At 54.6% G+C, this 17909-nt stretch overlaps 1 protein-coding gene across 1 annotated transcript in view; it reads left to right on the top strand.

Annotated features, from left to right (window-relative positions):
- Nucleotides 1–17909, top strand: part of IQGAP3 (IQ motif containing GTPase activating protein 3) — a 45527-nt gene that overhangs the window by 12474 nt on the left and 15144 nt on the right. The window contains exons 10-29 of the mRNA XM_037883354.2: nt 701–864; nt 1260–1347; nt 2474–2637; nt 3048–3208; nt 3844–3968; nt 4055–4218; nt 4528–4618; nt 5274–5441; nt 6328–6470; nt 7330–7500; nt 8117–8200; nt 8711–8782; nt 10452–10521; nt 10991–11199; nt 13013–13165; nt 14124–14287; nt 15074–15298; nt 15389–15529; nt 16715–16799; nt 17245–17477. Of these exons, the coding sequence (XP_037739282.1) occupies nt 701–864; nt 1260–1347; nt 2474–2637; nt 3048–3208; nt 3844–3968; nt 4055–4218; nt 4528–4618; nt 5274–5441; nt 6328–6470; nt 7330–7500; nt 8117–8200; nt 8711–8782; nt 10452–10521; nt 10991–11199; nt 13013–13165; nt 14124–14287; nt 15074–15298; nt 15389–15529; nt 16715–16799; nt 17245–17477 (2875 nt within the window). The remainder of the gene's footprint in view (nt 1–700; nt 865–1259; nt 1348–2473; nt 2638–3047; nt 3209–3843; nt 3969–4054; nt 4219–4527; nt 4619–5273; nt 5442–6327; nt 6471–7329; nt 7501–8116; nt 8201–8710; nt 8783–10451; nt 10522–10990; nt 11200–13012; nt 13166–14123; nt 14288–15073; nt 15299–15388; nt 15530–16714; nt 16800–17244; nt 17478–17909) is intronic.

Genomic DNA, 17909 nt, shown 5'->3' with positions numbered 1-17909 from the left:
GGTTTCATTCCAGGAGCAGCCTGAGGTTCTCCACACAGCCCCTGCACTGACTTCCCCTCGCACAAAGGGAATCCCTGAAACTGGTAACCTGAGTAAATGCCTTATAAAAGCTTGTCTACACAGAGAATCGCTCGGCCTGATTGACTGCCGGGGTGGAGATGCTCCTATTCCAGGATGAGTGCCTTTATTGTGAATTAGTTTTAACTCCGCTTTGGAAGTGGATTAATCAGGAATAGTTAATCCACTTTAAATTCACAACCTTATTCCGGATTGGCTTTCATGTGTAGACAAGCCCTAATACATTGCCCCTGTGTGGGTCTCTGGTAGCAGGGATCGAACCCCAGATCTCTGGATTTTTGAAGCACAAGCCTCTAGTGCATGAGCAGCTTTGTTGGCTGAAGCTGTGGCAGGCTCACGTTGGTCCAGCCACCGGTAAAGGTCAATGGGGCACCACCTTGAGTGGCCTAGTGGTTAGCGCACTAGACTGGGCTTCCTTAGACCTGGGTTCTATTCTCTGCTTTGCCACCACCCTGCTGGGTGACCTTGGAGAAGTCACTTTCCTCTCTGTGTGCCTCAGTTTCCCCATTTGTAAAATGGGGATCAAGATACGACCTCCTTGGCGAAGAGCTTTGAGCTCTACAGATGAGCGCGCTACGACACCAGTCGTAAGTATCCTGGAGCATGACCACCTCTCTTCTAGTGCACGGAGCGCTGGAATACGTGGACGATGCTCTGGAGAGGCAGGACCCTCCAGCCTTGTGCCAGGCCCTGCAGGATCCCGTACTGGCCCTGCGTGGTGTGCAGCGGGAGAACGCAGCCTGGTACTTGGATCAGCTGAGTACAGATCGGGAGCAGAAAGCGCTGGTAAGGCCCAGCAGCGGATGTAGCCCCCGTACCAGAGAGGGGAGGAATATTCCAGGGATAGGAACTGGGCGGGGACGTAGAGACCCCTCCTGAGGAGACCGGCTCATACTGCTCATCCATCTTGCCAAAGCTCAGTAATGTCCCTCTGGCCAGCAGCTCGCGGTGCTATGGGATCGGGCCCTACGAGTCCAGACACCCTATGCAGGGTCAGGTCCGGATCAAGTGAAAGCCCCGTGCTCTAAAGGCTTTCTGTGACGTGGACATTCAGGAAGCACTGCAGCTGGACTGCATGTGAGCGACTTCCCTCGGAGGGCGGGCAGGCGTGGCCCTGGGAGGGGAGCAGGCTGGCTGGGCCGGTCCCCGTGTGTGAGCTCCTGCTGCTTTCCTCCTTGCAGGAGCTGGGCTACGTGGACCTGCTGGAGCAGGAGGAGGTGCAGGCGGGGGTCTACGCAGCCAATGAGAAGGGAGATCAGGAGCATGCCAGTAAGTCATGCCAAGCCCCCCCCCATGCAGCGAAGGGGACTGGTACCGAGCTGGGGGCAGCCAGGGTCACTATGAATCTGAGGCCAGATCCAGGCTTCTTGGCCTCTGCCTGATGCATCTGGGCCTTGCTCCAGTTCCGAGTGACCCACGCCACAAACCCCCTGTAACTGGCACCTTTGTTGGCCGCCTCGCCAGAGGGGCCAATGAATCGTTGAGAGAAGCCTGCCCCGCAGGGACTCCCTATCTCTGTTCACTGGCTGCATTTGCTCCCTCTCCTGTTTCAGTGCCCCAGCTGGAGAGAGTCTGAACATCATGCTTGGCATCTGGCTATGCCCAGGCCACTCTAGGGACGGGGCATGCGCCAGCTGGTAGGTAGAAGGGAGGTAGCTTGCATCACCTCTGGGAGCTGCTGGGGCTTGGGCCATCCCTAACTTGTGTCCCTGCTTGGGGGGGACTTTGCCTGGCCCAATGGACTCATCCTCCCCCGGTCTGCAATGCCACACTGTTGCCAAGGCAGCAAAGAGCCGCTAGGGCCAGTCCCGTGCCTGGGAAGAGGGCATCGCGCCTGCCCTGAGTCCCCTGCGTAGCAGGCGAGCTGGTCAAAGTGCGCGTGGTCCGGAAGAGTTAACTGACCATCAGCATGGAGCACGTGGTGTCTGGGTTGCAAAGCCCCGCGTAGTGAGCAGAATTCAGGCAGCCTGGGCCGTGCCCTGGCCCCAGATCTCCGCCATCAGAAGCCCCCGTCATCCCAAATTCAACACCCCACAATTATCGCTGCTGAATGGAACCGGGCAGGGCAATTCCTCAGTAGCCCAGAGCTGGGGCTGCAGGAGACCTGCGTCTTCACTGGCGGGATCGTAGCAGTGCTGCCCCTAACCCGGCTCCCGGCCGCACACGCGGCTCTCTAGCTCGAGTTCAGTGGGGCTAAGACAGCCGGCCTGCCAGGGTGGGTTGAAGCTGGAGCTCACTGTGCAGCGGGGATGCAGTCGCTCCACACAGCTGGAGCGTTATTTTTGCAGCGTGGCCGCTCGAGTGGCACGAACTCAACAAGCCCCAAGTTCCACACGCTTCGCCCCCCAGCCCCCAGTTAATTTGCCCCGATCTCATCCGCCCCGCTGGTGCGCAGGGAGGCAGGCCGTGAGCCGCATCAACGCTTCAATCCGCCGGGGGGAGGCGACGGAGACGGTGCGAGAATTGATGAGCCCCGAGGCCCAGCTGCCCGAGGCCTTTCCCTTCGCCGCCCAGCTGTACCAGCGCGAGCTGTCCCTGCTACAGCGGCAGCATCCGCAGGTGAGGAGAGGGCAGCGTCTGCTGGGGGAGGAGGAGAGGTCTCCGAGGCTCTCAGACAGTCAGCTCTTTGCTGCTGTCCTGGGGGCCACCCTTCGCAGGCATGCTCTTCCCAGACTGCAGTCCCTGCTGGGGAATCGCTGTCTGACCTCTTCATGCGACTCTCTTCGCTTTGCGGCATGGGTTGGGGGTTGGCCTGGTGCTCAAAGCACTGGACAGGCGCTCTGGAGATCTGGGTTCAATCTCTGTCACAGACAGCATGGGACAAGTCTCTCTATGCCTCAGTTTCTCCCACTGTAAATTGATTCATGTTGGGTACTGTAGGGATTGGGGGGCAGAAAAAGATCATTGTTGTGTGTGTCTGTCATTTCCTCCTCCTCCTCTTCCTCCCCCACCCCCTCCGGTTTCTGCAGGGTGAGTTGGGGCAGGAGGAACTGTACGTTGCTGTGGAGATGCTCTCGGCCGTGGCACTGATCAACCGGGTGCTGGAAGCTGGGGATGTCTATGGATTCTGGAGTAGCCTGGTCAGCCCTGCCCTGGACCTGTCTGATATCGAGGATGCAAACGTGCAGCGGTAATTGGCTGGATTTCGGTGGGAACGATGCCCCTTGTACCAATTCCAGTGGAGTGACTTGGCTGTGAATGAGTTAAATGGCTTTGTGGCATTTGAAAATGACAGAGCCAGGCCCCTGAAAGTTGTGAGGTGGGGAGATTTCTGAGGCTGTGAAACAGGACCAGCAGGAACCCACAATCTGAAGGGTTAAACTCTGTCTGTAACCTGGTTCTGTTACCAGATGTCATCAGGGGCTGGCTGCAGATCTCCCCAGCAGCCTGCAGGAGCCACCGCTTGGACCCAGCTTCCTGCCTGGGGGAGAAACCATAGTTGGTCTTATGTTAAGAAAGTTAGCGGTGAATTTGCATATGGAAGTCAGGACTCCTGGGTTCTTTTTCTGCCTGTGGCAGGAGGGGTGCTGGTCTGGGTGGCCAAAGCCGGACTAAGAGTCAGAATTCCTGGGTTCCATTCTTATCTCTTTTATTGGCTCACCGCAAGACCGTCACTGCTCTGTGCCTCAGTTTCCCCATTTGGAAAACAAGAGACTGCCTCCTTCGGTGGGGCGTTTTGAAGTTTTCTGACAGCGTTTTTCAGCCCCTTGGATGCGGGACCTTTCAGTCATGGGCTAAGGAATGGCTCTGTCTTTTCCCTTTCAGCTATTTTGACGACTTGTTGAAACTGAAGCGCCGATCTGGGAAAGCCGGGGTTGCGTTCCTGAACTGGAACGACATCCAGGCCTGCGTGAACAGTGCCAACTCGGCAGTGCGAGAAGAAAACGATCGTAAGTGGCTTTTATACCTGAGCGTTGGGCTCCGTGAGCTGCAGTGAGCTCTGACTCACCGGCTGTCTTTGTTCTCCCTGGCACAGAGATCCTCGCCATCAGACTGATCAACGAGGCGCTGGCGCAGAACGACCCGGAGAAGACGCTTACTGCTCTGCTGTTGCCCTCTGCCGGGCTCTCTGCCGTGACTCTCCCAGGAGCAAGGCGTTACCACGATGTGCTGACCACCGCGCTAAGGCAGAAAGCCCAGGTAGGCCAGTCGGCTTTGCGCTACGGCGAGCAGCAGCTTGTCGGGCTGGTGGAAAGACTGTTGCTTGGGACACGTTAAAACCAGTGTGTGGCAGAGAACAATCTCGCTCCGCCTGGTTCCAAAAGATCCTGTTGCACTTTCCAGAAGAGCCCTGGGGCTTTTAATCCAACTTCCTCCCACTCCGTTAAATGCTGTTTTGCCAGCCGCCCCTTCCCCAGGGGTGGCTGCATCTCCCTGATGGAAGCACTGCCTCTGCCTGTGGTTTGTAAAGATGCCCCAGCTCATCGCCTTTTGCCTCCCGTCTCCTAGGTGACCGGGGATGATGGAGCAGCTCTCTGGTGGGAGGAGATCCAGCAAGGGGTTTCCCAGGCCAATCAGGACACCGAGGCAGCTAAGAGAAGTAAGGGCTCGGAAGCGAACTTCGAGCAGGCTCAAGCTGGAGCTGCAGCCCGGCCCTCTTCCGTTATTCCTCCACGCGCCAAGAAATGCAGGATGGGGAGAGACTCTCTAGCCCTGTGATGCTTGTCTTCCACCCTCCCTGACTCTCCAGGGGTTGTGAGAGGCACTCATCTGAGGTCCCAAAGTGCCGGCCCCAGGAATCAGGGTAGGCCTCGCAAGATGAGCTAGGTGCGGGAGTTCTGGGATGCTGTGCCATAAGCCACGGCAGTGAACACAACTGAACGCTGTGCTGGTGGCCATCCTTCCAAGACTGCTTGCTTCTCCCCCGATCCTCCAATTGCAATCTGACTCGGAGCAGCCCCTAGAAACCTGTACTCTGTACCGTCTGGAATCCACATTCCCCAGGGGCGCAAAGGATTAATCTCCATCTCCAAAGCTTCATGCAACCGGCTGCTAACTACCCACTGGGAATGGCTGTTGCAAAGGTGACCTGGGCTTCCGATATAGCAGTAACTCCCCTGTTGGAAGCTTGGAGACCACTGTCCATGGTGACCTCCATCCAGGCAGGCATGGACCAAGCTCCACTCACTGCGGGTGAGTGGATGAGTGCACCCTCTTCCTTTTCTAACCCCTGCCTTCCCCCTCTCTTCCCGTAGTGGCTCTAGGGATTGCTGCCATCAACCAGGCCATAAAAGAAGGGAAGCCGGCTCAGACGGTACGCGTGCTGCGGAACCCGGACGTCTCCCTGCATGGCGTCGTGGCAGAATGTGCAGGGGCCTACCAGGCCCTGCTCGCCACCCTCCTGGCTGCCAAGAGACAAGCAGGTAAAAGGCCCCTGACTCCTCTGACCTTGAAAACCGCAGGGGCGGAGCTGCATCTCCAGCTGCTAGCATCGGTTAGCCTCGACCATCCATAGCTCTCTGGGGCAGGGAGCATTCCGTGTCCGTACAGCGCCATGGGCCCTAGTCCGTGACTGGGACCCCGAGGGGCTACTGCAATCCAGGTCAATAACCCCCCATTTCCACACATCCCACTGGAAAGACATGGCCAGCCCTAAAGCTCTGACTGTCGTCAGCTGTGAGGGGAAGACTGGGTGGTCTCGCTTGCTGCCCTGTTTTGTACACTCCCCCATTCGCTCTGGTACCAGCTACTGTCAGACACAGTGTCCTGGGCTAGCTGGGCCATTGGGCTGACCCGCTATGGCCAGTTGTGGGGACGTCAAGGCTTCCCCTGGCTGAACGAGGGGGATGGCCTAGTGGTTGGGGCCCTAGCCTGGGATTTGGGAGACCCAGCTTTGCCACCGACTCTGGGCGAGTCTCTCTGCGCCTCAGCTCCCGCTCGAGGAGGAGGAGGAGGATGGGTGACTGCAAGGGGAAAAATAGGACAAGCCAGGTGTCAAAACCAGAGAGGGGGCTGACAGATACTTGCTATAGGAAGGGCATCTAATGTGAGGGAGAAGGCTCTTGCTCTGGATGTACGTGGGGAGAGCAAGGAGTTGAAAGCCGAACTCTGAAACTGGGGACAGGGCTATAGAGAGCTGCCTAAATGTTCCGTCAGCTGAGCCTTGGTTTCAAAACCTGGTCGGAGGCCAAAGAAATCCATTTTGCTGCTGGATCAGTTTAACACTGCAGCTGCCTCTCTTCTTGCCGTGTGTGTGTGTGTGTATTAACGCTCTCCTTCCCCTAATCCTGTCCCAATGGCAACGCTCAGGGAACGCTAAAGACCACTGGGTCCGACACCAGCTGAAAGATGGCAGCGTGTATTACTTCAGCTTGCAGAGCTTCGAAGGCAGCTGGGAGCGGCCGCGTGACTGTGTCCTTAACTCCATCCACCTCAGCTGGGAGGAAATCCAGGTGAGGGGCAGTTGCTGGGGCTGTTATCAAAGCCCTCGTGGCTGGAGTATTGCTGAAGAGTCTGGCTTGCTGCTGCCAGGCCTTGGATGTTGATATGTGAGGCGTCCAGGCGAACGCGCTGTGTGTTAAATGCTCTGGCTGCATCCATAGTTCTAGCCTGTTGTCCCATTGGGACATGTCAGAGCGCTTCAGAGATGTTCATAACAAAGCCATTAGTTCTCCAGCCCTCTTGTTCTGCCCAGAGACTTGCAAGAGAGATTGTTGCTTCCAGTGATATGACCCAATCCCAGCTCTTAAAAATCCGGCTTATGGGAGTTGCCAGACTGGATGAGCTCCGGGGTCCATCTAGCCCAGTAACCTATTTCCAGCAGCGGTACCAGCTGCTTCAGAGGAAGGTGCAAGAATCCCGCTGCTACAGGATAACCTGCCCTAGGGAGATGTTTCCTCCTGACCCTGTTAGAGATGATCTCATGCCCTGAAGCATGAGGGTTTCTAGTGCTTCCAAAAGCCAAGGGATATTTTTATGCACTCTCCAGCCGCAGGATTATCCAATTCTGTCTCAGAATCCTGCTACCATATATGCTTTTGGGTGTAACGCACTGACAAAGTGTGGTTCTGTCTCCATCCGTTGGCTTAACCATGTAAGAAGCTTCTGAGTCTGTCCCTGCCTCTGAGCTGATTTGATCTGAAGAACCAGATCCAAACAGCAGCGGATTGTGCTTTTTAGGTCCGGGTGGCCTGAGTTCAATTCCAGCTGCTGACCCAGCTGGGGGTGTTCCCTTCTCATTGGTGGATGGTGTACGTGCGTCTGACATCTACAAAGTCTTCCTGAACTGATCTGTGTGTCCTATTTCTGCAGTCGACGATCATGGGCGTGACCGCGGCCCACGACCGGGAACGCCTCTGGGAATCCAACGCTGGATTTGTCGTGAGGCTGCAGGCCCGCATGAGGGGCTACCTTGTCCGCCAGGAACTCGTGGCCCGCAGACATCTGTTGCAGGAGCAGTTACCAGCTGTTATCAAAATCCAAGTGAGGAGTGCTGCCAAACGGCTGAGCCCATCACACGCTGATGTGCACGGCATCATTTCTATAGCGCTGGGTCTTCAGGGCGTTGTACAGGCATCCTGACCACTTCCTGTATTACCCCCTATTTACAGCGAGTAGAGCAGCTTTATTATTCATCCTGTCTATTATGGTAGGGCCTCGGGTCCAGACAAGAACGGGGGACCTGTGTGCTAGGTGCTGTACAGAGTGCTAGCCAGTCCCTGCCGCAAAGAGCTTGCCATCTGAGAAGGCACACCCAGGGTAGGGGGAAGGGTGGAACGTACAAGCCGAATCAGCAATGCGAAGGTGACAGCTGAAGGCCTCTCTCTTTAGGGGCTTGCAGCCCTGATTTCGTAGGCTCTGTTAAGGACTAACCTAGGCAGGATGAGCTGAGGAGTAGGGGTTGTTGGGAGTAATCTGCAGCCTCCCTAGGGCAGCTTGTGCTGCCAGCAGCTGGCAGAGGTGTGAGGATTTCCTCCTGTGGGCACAGAGCAGGCCCTCCCACGCTGTAAGCTGGTGCCTTGGGTCACCCCAGAAATGTCATGCTGTAGTTCATTGGTGTGTGTGATTTTTTTTTTTTTTTTCCTTTTGGTGTATCCAGTCATGCTGGAGAGGATACAGACAGCGCAGCGCTTACCTGCAAAGATTACGGTACTTGCAAAAAACCAGAGATGCTGTGATAAAGGTACTGGAGCCTTGTCTGCTTCCGTAATCCCACCCCCCTACCCCGCCCTGCTCCTCTGTTTTCTAGTAGCAACAACATCCTATTGTCAGCTATTTTTCCCATCTAGATCTGGGGATCCCTGTGGCGATGCAGCCACCTCTGGGGTGGAAGGTAACAGCTCTTTCACAGCATCAAGAATACATTATTCACTTCTGTCCTAAGTCACTGCATCTAGTTGCAGGGGGAGACTTAGGGAGGCAGGACATAGCTTCCCAAACTGGATGTTGACCCTAGGTGGGTGACACCCAAAATTCTTGCCGAGAGCGCCACGGTTGTCAAAAATCTTGGCATTATCTATGATCAGAAAAGATACCTGCTGGAGCCCAGCATCCCCTAGTGCTGTGTAGAGGGAATAAGGGCACCTACGTGGAAATGGATCAAATAGTTGTCACGGAGAATACCCTCCAAGGCTTCCTGTGTCCAGTTAAAATGGCCAAATCTGTCTCTGTCTCTTCTGCTCCCTCTTCTCAGATCCAGGCCTATGTGAGGATGTGGCGAGCTCGTAAAAGGTACCGGGAACGACTGCGCTACTTCAGGAAGAACGTAAGTGGCTGATCCGTGAGTGCAAGTGAAAATATAACCCCAGAGGCTATGAAAAGAGACCCTCAGTCCATCTGCAAGAGGATGTCCACACTGGGAGAGGGGGGTGATCCCCAGCTCAAGGAGACTTACTTGAGCTAGCGTGCTTAAAAATAGACACTGGTGATGGTGGGCGGGCCAGCCATCCCAAGTGCGTGCCTATCAGAGATGCTAGGTATGGACTCAAGATGCCTCGCCCATGCTACCGTGGCCACGTGCTATTTTTAGCAAGCGAGCCTGCGGAGAGCTAGCGCAACTGTGTTACACCCCCAGCTTGCAGTGTAAACTTACCCTGAGAGTCCTTAGACCCTCTTCTTCCTCTGCCTGAGGGAGACCCTCAAATCCTCTTGTATCTTGCTCTGGAGCAAAGAGGAGCCCTCTTAAAGTGAATCGGCAAAATAACTGTGTGGTGGTCCAGCATGGGACCCAGGGATGAGGGAGGAGCTCTGTGTTTCTAGGTGGGGGGCTAGAATCTGCCCCTAGGTTGCAAGATTTCTATGTAAGTATGCACCTGAAATATACAAGTCTCCAGAAAAAGACCTAAAGTGAGGATGTGTCCATGTCCAAAGGCCCACATTTGTCAGTGCCTAGTGATCTTGGGTGCCGGATGAGAGCCGCCTCAAGAAGGCTGATTTTTCAGACAGGACTGAGTGCGTTGTATTGAGGATGGTGTCGGAATTGCAAGCCGCATGTGTGCGTTTGGGTGTGTGGTTCCTTCATTCCTGGCCCTGCTCGCAGACTAGGGGGTTCTTGAGTAAGTGTTTGATCAGAAGAGCCGGTAAAGAACCAGTTTAAAGCAAGGTGGGGTGAGCGGTGCCTCGCCGCCTTAGGGAGCAGTCTGTTTTCTCTCTCTCTCTGTTTTTGGGTTCTTGTGTGTTTGTTCTGAATTCTAAGAAATAAAGTTGAAACATTGCAACCTTCTAGCAAAAGGATTTAGGTTTTTAATCTAACTTCTGTGTGTGCTGTGAACATCACACCGAGCACTCTCCCTCTGCAAATCAGACCCCTTTAAGACCACTCAGGTGTGGCACCCAAGGTCACTAATCCGCTTTGAAAGTTTGGGGTAAAGGGGTGTGTGCGAAAATTGAGAAGCTGAGTGTCTGGAGTTCATTTAGGCTGTTGCCAAATGTAGCGGCTCCTGAAGAAAGCAACAGCTGCTAAGACCCAGGGTAAAATTTTCAAAAGCATCTAAGTGACCATGGCTCCTAAGTCCTGTTGACTTAGATGCTTTTGGATATTTTACCCTAAGCACTCTGCAAACATATAAACCCTCACAAATCCCCTGTGAGCCAGGAAGAGAGTAAACCCACTTCGCAGATGAAGGGGAAACTGAGGCAGGGGGGTGTCAATGACTTGCTCAATGACACACAGCTTCACATCTGGGAATAGAAGCCAGGAGTCCTGACTCCCTGCCCCATGCTCAAACCATTTCCTCAGGCATCTGACTGACTAGCCACTAGGAGTTCACTCTCTAGAAGGATCCCAATGAGTATGCTCCCTCTGCCCGACACCCAGCTAATCAGTTTGCTAGTTGCATGGCTGGTATATTTTTTTTTTTTTCCTCTTTACACTTGCTGCTTGCCGCAGGGACGCTGTAGGAAACATCCCTCTTCCCCTCTGTTTGTCTTGGCAGATTAATGCTGTAATTAAAATCCAGGCTTTTGTGAGAGCTAACAAGGCCCGTGGGGATTACAGGATGTTGGGTAAGTGCCTGTCTGTCTAGGTTTTTTTTTAATACAGATGTGCCTTTAATTAATTGCAAGGATGCTGCCTTCTCATTACCATTCCTACACTTCGGGTATGGGCTGAAGCCCCCTTTTCAGTCCCAGAAGTCTGGTGCTATGCAGAGACCATGCCAGCCCCTTGGTGTACGGTAGAGCAGCCTCAGGGCTGCTCTAACTTCAGGCCGTGTTCCCTAAGGGAGCTTGAAATCAACAAATAGCCACAGAGCAGCATGCTTTGGCTTCACCCCCTATCCAAGCCTATGCTGGGAGCAGGTGCAGAGCCCTTACACTAGCTCCATGCTGTCCGGGGAGGCCCCGGTGCAGGGGGGATTCCTGGTTCCCATTTCCACCCACTTTTTAAGGCCCCTTTATGCTGGCCCGGAGCGTGACAAGCCCTCAGTAGCCATTTAACCACATTCAAGGGAGATTTCCCTCCGTCCCCTGCCAGTCCACGCCAGGGATCCGCCACTGAGCATTGTCCGGCGCTTCGCCCACCTGCTGGAACAGAGCCAGCATGACTTCTGGGAGGAGTCGGAGCTGCTGAAGCTGCGGGAGGAGGTGGTGAAGAGGATCCGCTCCAACCAGCAGCTGGAGAGCGACCTCAACCTCATGGACATCAAGATCGGGCTTCTGGTCAAGAACAGGATCACTCTGCAGGTCAGGGGGTCATGGGCTGGGTGGGGGGGGTAATCGGGACAGTAGCTCAGCTGTCCCAAGGCTTTTTCTCCACTCATGCTACTTTCCCATTCAGGGGCCAGGCTCTGCTCTCTGTTACACCAGTGCGATTCTGGAGTCACTGCCCTGGACTAGACTAAAACTAGGATTCCTAAACCCCCTAGGCTCCTTTTATGTGCCTGTTTGTGCCTCTGGAAAACCTCCTTCCAAATCCAGTCCTTGTGTAGGCATGGAGCTATGCCTGCTTATGCCAGAACTGAGTTTGGCCCTTTGGGCTTGTTTCCGTTCAGGGCGACTGCACCTGTATTCCCCCTCTGTATTCTACCAAGGGCACCTGGCTCCCCAGTTGTCCCCTCTCGGGGGGGAGATCAGCATCTCTCCCCTGACCAGGGTATTTAGACTCTCCAGCTCTCTGATTATACTGCGAATTCCCTAGCAAATCAGACTATTTAAGCAGTCCTGCTTTGCTTTTTCCCCCGAGGCTATAAACAGCCTAATTGCCCAGAGGTGTAAGTGGTCACCCAGCCCTTTCTAAGCAAGCAGATTTCTTCTTCAGGTGAAAGCAAGATCGAGAAAACACAGATTAAAAACAGTAAAACCTACATGTGTGCTAATAAGCTGACCAGAGATCACCCGAGGTCCAGTAAGCGCTCCGGTTGGTGGTCAGTCCTTCAAACCCCACCCAGGGGGTTTCCTATGGTCACAAGTTCATAGCAGCTGGTAGCTAAGAACAAGCCCCACCCCCACCCTTGTAAATAAGCGAAGTCCTTCCAACCCTTCCCAGGAAGGACTGGGCCCCCCTTGGACAGAAGGTCCCATCCGTTTGCTGGATCTGAAAGCAGGCCCTGAGTCTGTTCAAACTCAGGGGTTTTCTTTGTTGGGTCTCTAGAGAACCCAGTGTGAACCAGTATATGCCAGCCTCTCCAGCCGGGGGCACGTCCTGGGAGCTGTTACAACCTCAGGGACTTTGCCTAATCACGCCTCCCACCCCCGTCTCTGGAGAACCTGGAGGGCTAGGGTTTCCCCTCCCTCATGGAATTGCAGACAATCCCTGTCCTACAACGATACCGAACCTGAATTCAATAAGACTTAACTTAATGCGGTGACATTTGTCCAGGTTATTGCCATATCTGTCACAGGGCTTAATTCAGAACCCACTGAAGTTAGCGGGAATCTTTCCCCTGATTTCAGGGGGCTTCGGATCCAGTCCCTGATGAGCTGGGTCAATGTATAAGAGCTGCGTATTTATTTTTATTTTGTGGCGCTTTTCATCCATGCGCTTCAAAGCGGGTCAATATCACATCCCTATTTTTACCGGTGTGGAAACTGAGGCACAGGGCAGGAGAGTGACTCACCCAAGGTCGCCAGCAGGCCAGTGGCAGAGCTGGGAATAGACCCAGGTGTCCTGACTCCCAGTCCGGCGCTATGCACTAAATCACACTGCCTGCGGTCAGCAGCACCTTGCTGATTTCCATGAGGCCTGTTGGGGAATGGGGAGCCTGCCAACAGCATGCAGAGCGAGCCAGGCCTCAGCTGTGCATGTGGAGTTGGTGGGTGTGGTTTGATGGGGGATGACTTTCCCCATGGTGTGTAAATGGCAAAGCTGCGTGAATCCCAAGGCCCAAAGGGGTGGAATTTTCCCAGAAGATTTAGGAGCACAATTCCCATTGCAAGTCCAATGAGACTTGTGCTCCCAAGTCACTCGGCCTCAACTATGTCAATGGGGCGGATGCTCCTAAATCACCTAGGCACTCCTGCTAACCTGACCCTTGTCTGCTCGCCTGCCCCATGACAGGAGGTCGTTTCCCACTGCAAGAAGCTGACGAAGAAGAACAAAGAGCAGCTGTCGAACCTGATGGCCATCGACAAACAGAAGGGCCTCAAGTCGCTCAGCAAGGAGAAGCGCCAGAAGCTGGAGGCCTATCAGCACCTCTTCTACCTGCTGCAGGTGAGCTGGCTGCTGGTTTTGGGGAGGCCATTTGTTGCTGGGGAGTGGGGGGACGGGAACAGCCTGCATCCCTACCAACCCACCCATCTGGTCACATGTCTGCTGCCTCGGTTTCCTCAGCTCAGCTCCATGAAGGGACCGCATGTGGGCTCAGGGAGTCCGCACACAACCCCATCTTCAGGCAGGGGGTTACCAACAGGTCAATGTCAGATCAAATGGAAACCCTGCCCAGCCTGGATTCTGCTGCCTTGGCCTTTCCTAAAGCCACATCCAGCTGAGGCAGTGGCTAGTGAAAGTGTCTTCTCGCTGATGCAGAAATGGGGTGTGGTTTGCTGGCGGGGATCACCTGAGCATCTCTCGCTGAATCAATTCCCTGCCATTGCAGGGACCTGGGCACTGCTGGCACCTGGGGCTCTTGATCCAAGAGTCTCTTCTGGCCTTATGCTCTGTGAGGACTCCTTCCTCTGACCTTGGGGCTCCCTTCTCGGTCTGGGCTAGCTCCCTCATTAAAAGGAAGCGCCACCTCTGAGTTGCCGTCACAGGATGCTTTTGTCACCTGCCCCAGCCAGGCGCAGGGATGCATGCTTGCATCCCAGGGGGCTGTGACGCTGGGATCTGCTCATTAGTTTTCCTACGAAGGGTGTTAATTTGTTATCTAGGATTACAGTAGCACCTAGAGGCCATAACAGATTACCGCCCCATTGTTTTAGGCCTGCATGTGAACACAGCAAGAGACAGTCCCTGTTGCAAAGAGCTTTGTCTAATCAAGCAAGACAAAGGATGGGAGGGCACAGACAGGGAAGTGACTTGCCCAAGGTCACCCAGTAGGTCAATGGCAGAGCTGCAAAGAGAGCCAAGGTCTCCCAGTCCAGGGCTGTAGTCACCAGACCACGCTGACCATTCCAGCCCTCAGACCCCAGGATAGCTCTCCTCTTTAACACCTCTCCTTTGTCCGCAGACCCACCCTGTGTACCTGGCTAAGCTGATTTTCCAGATGCCCCAGAACAAATCGACCAAGTTCATGGAATCGGTGGTCTTCACGCTCTACAACTACGCGTCCAATCCCCGAGAGGCCTATCTGCTCCTTCAGCTCTTCAAAACCGCCCTGCAGGAGGAGATCAGGTAAGTGCTATGGGCACATACCATCTTGGCCTCCCTTGGCCGACCAGGGCTGCCCTGATCCCAGGGCTTGAACGCCTGTCTGTCTTAAGGAGCTGTCCGTCTGTCTCTTCCCGGCATTCAGATGAAACTGTCTCATCTGGATGCCTCTGGTATTCCTAGAACCCTCTGGGACACGTGGATGCTTAGGAGTTAACAGAACGCTCCACAGCCGTCAGGGCAAGGACGTAGGGCTAGCTCCTGTCCAAACGCCTATTGACCAGGTTGTGGTGCTTATCCCCCTTAGGGGATGGCTTGCCTGCAAACAGGCGTGGGATTGCAGCACGTGTAGACAGACCCGAGCTGGCTTTAATCTACATCGCTTGGGCATCGAGAGCAGCGAAGCCGTGGCTGCACAAGCCGGCCTGAGATCTTGGGTGTGCGCTCAGGCAGGGAGCCCGTGCGGCCGTGGCTTCGCTGCTCTTGGTGCCCAAGTTAGCTCAGGTGTGATTCCGCAGGCTGCAGTCCCACCTCTGGGTTTAGTGCAGCCAGGCCTTTAGAGTCTGAGCACTGACGTCTCTGAGGGGCATGGACACCTTCTGGAGGAGATGCCATGCCACCAGCATCCCCTTGGACTAATCTATACAGGCAGGAGGTAGGCAGTGGTACCAGGAGGCAGGCTGATTCCACAGCTCGGCAGATCCCTACGGCACAATAATAGCGCTGCTTGTCTTCAGTGGCTATTTATTTGTGCTGGCTGCACCTTCGAGCCCAGATCAGAGTTTTGTCCTTTCTCACCCCCCTATCCAGGTCCAAAGTCGACCAGCTCCGCGACATCCTAACGGGGAACCCCACCGTGATCCGGCTGGTGGTGAGCTTTTACCGGAATGCCCGCGGGCAGAACGCCTTGCGCCAGATCCTGGGCGGCCCTGTACAGGAGGTTCTGCAGGACAAAACCCTCAGCATCCGCACCAACCCCGTGGACATCTACAAGGCCTGGATCAACCAGATGGAGTCTCAGAGCGGACAAAAGAGGTCAGGCCTGGCCCACGCCTAGCCTTGCCACAGAGGCCACGTTGGCTTGCCCCGTGCTGATGCTTAAGGATGTGTTTCTTCTGTCCACAGCAAGCTCCCATATGATGTTAGCCCCGACCAGGCCCTGAGCCACCCCGAGGTTCAGCGTCGCCTGGACATCTCTATCCGCAACCTCCTGGCAGTGACAGACAAGTTCCTCTCTGCCATCACCTCTTCCGTGGACAAAATTCCGTAGGTAGCCCTGGGCCTGTCTGTTACAGTCGGTGAGGCAGAGTGGCCTAATGAAAAGGGTACTGGGCTGGGAGCCAAAAGATTTGGGTTTTACTCTCAGCCCCTGACTTGCTGTATGACCTGGAGCAAGTCATGTCCCTGCTCTGTGCCTCAGTTTCCCCATGCGTAAAGCAGGGATGACAGTCCCAACCTTCCTCCATGGAGCGTTCAGACCTGTAGAGGAGAGGGGTCAGGCAGGACTCTTCATACTAATTTAATGAATGCCAAAGGTGCTTTCAAGGAAGAATGCATCTAGCGAGTCTTGTGGGAGGCGTCTCCTGCTGCAGGTGCCTACTCGATGATCCAGAAGTGGGGTGTGGGTCTGTTCTGACTCGCTTGCCTTTCCTGGAGTGCGACTCTCCTTTCTGCCGTTCAGATCCCGGTAATGGAGAGGGAGTGGGATCTAGCAGTTAAAATATGGGACTGGGAGTTGAAAGACCTGGGCTTCCTCCTTGCCTGACCTTGGGCAAGTCGTGCCTCAGTTTCCCTCCCTCCCTCCCCTTCCAATTTGTAAAATGGGGATAATAATATTTTGGGTAATACTCTGCACCTCCATACGCAGGAGAATGGTGCCATGGAGATTACCTAAGAGAGAGCAGAGGGCTTTGAGAGGTCTCGGAGAGGCTCGCAGGGTGGCATGTGGCACCACAGGCTGGCCTCACGTACAGGAAGATGCCCCCAAAGAGCTTACACTGTCATTTAGGCAAGGTCTGGCCCAGGGAGAGTCGAGCCTGGCTTGGGCTTTGTTGGCAGTGGAGACATCACTTGTACCAAGTCGCTGTTTTTGTTGCAGTGCCGGGGAGCCCCAGTCATGGTCCAGGACCCCACGGTGTTAGGTGCTGCACAAACACAGAACAAAGACACCAACGCGCTTACAATGAATAAGGAGCAGATTTTTAATAGGGAGGGTAATTGGCCGTTAGAACAACTGGGCTATGGATGCAGTGGATTTCTCCCAGCATTTCAAGACGGCATCTCTTTCCCATAGATCTGCTGTCCCGGGCTGGATTCAGGAACCATTGGGAGAGGTTGTGTAGGAGACCAGACTAGATGATCGTTAACGGGCTCTGGCCTTGGCGTATGTGACTCTAAGCCTGCTGGCTGACCTCTGCCCATGTAATGAGCCTCTTCTCTGATTTCTCTTAGCTACGGGATGCGCTACGTGGCCAAAGTCCTGAAGACATCCCTGGCTGAGAAATTCCCAGACGCCGGTGAGGAGGAGATCTGCAAGGTGCGTAGGGGACGCGGAGAGCTGGGCAAGGTGACAGCAGCTGCAGCTGGCTGCCTCTAAACGTCGAGTCTGGAGAGGCGTTGGATAGCTCTCCTGCCTTCCCCACTGGCATCCTGTCAAAGAGGCAGTGTGGCCTAGTGGATCTGGATTCCAGTTATTCCAAGTCACATGCCTGTTCTGTGCTTCCATTTCCCCATCGGTTTAAGAGGGATAATCCTCGTGTAATGAGCTGGCTAGTGTATGGGCACTGCTGCCCACTGTGGGTTGCAGTCAGAACTCCTGAACTGTGTTTCACGGGCCCCGTACTGTAAAGCTGCACAGTAAACTACCAGTGTGTTATAGCCTGGAACAAAGATTTAGGCTGCGTCCAGACAAGGCTAGAGCCACGTAAGAGCTAGGCATCGTCAGTAGTAATATTTCCCTTTCTCTGCTCGCTGCCCCCTAGATTGTCGGGAACCTGCTTTATTACCGGTTCATGAACCCGGCCGTGGTGGCACCGGACGGCTTCGATATCGTGGATATCTCTGCTGGCGTGGCCCTGCACCCTGAGCACCGGCGCAACCTGGGCTCCATTGCCAAGATCCTGCAGCATGCGGCAGCCAATAAGATGTTCGAGGGGGAAAACAGCCACCTGCGTGTGGTGAACCAGTACCTGGAAGAAACCCACGCTAAGTTCAGGTTGGTGCCATGCGGTGGTGGTTGTAGCCATGGTCCCATTGCGCTAGGCACTGTACGTACATGTAGTGAGACTGCTCCTATCTCCTAAAGAGCTTAATTGAAACAAACAAGGCTGACATGAGGTGGTGTTCATCCCTCTTTTGCAAATGGGGAAACTGAGGTCCAGAGAGACAAGGTGACTTGCCGAGTCTCCTGCAGGGAGTCAGTGGCAGCACTGGGACCAGAATCCAGGGTCTCTTAAATTCCAGGCTAAGGTCTCAACCACAAGGCCAGACTTCCTTTTGCTAATGCTGCTGCAAAGGGGGGGAGGGGTAACAGCAAAGCTTAATTGAGTTTTGAGGGCAGCTCACTTCTTAGCTAGGGACCTGGGTGGAAAAGAGGATCTACACTTAAAAACTGGCCAGACTGTCCCTTTGTTCTGTGTTTTTACAG

Source organism: Chelonia mydas, chromosome 24 (genome assembly GCF_015237465.2).
Source record: "Chelonia mydas isolate rCheMyd1 chromosome 24, rCheMyd1.pri.v2, whole genome shotgun sequence".
Lineage (NCBI taxonomy): Eukaryota > Metazoa > Chordata > Testudines > Cheloniidae > Chelonia > Chelonia mydas.
The sequence above is the reverse complement of the archived record's forward strand: the minus strand, read 5'-3'. Positions and strand labels throughout refer to the sequence as shown.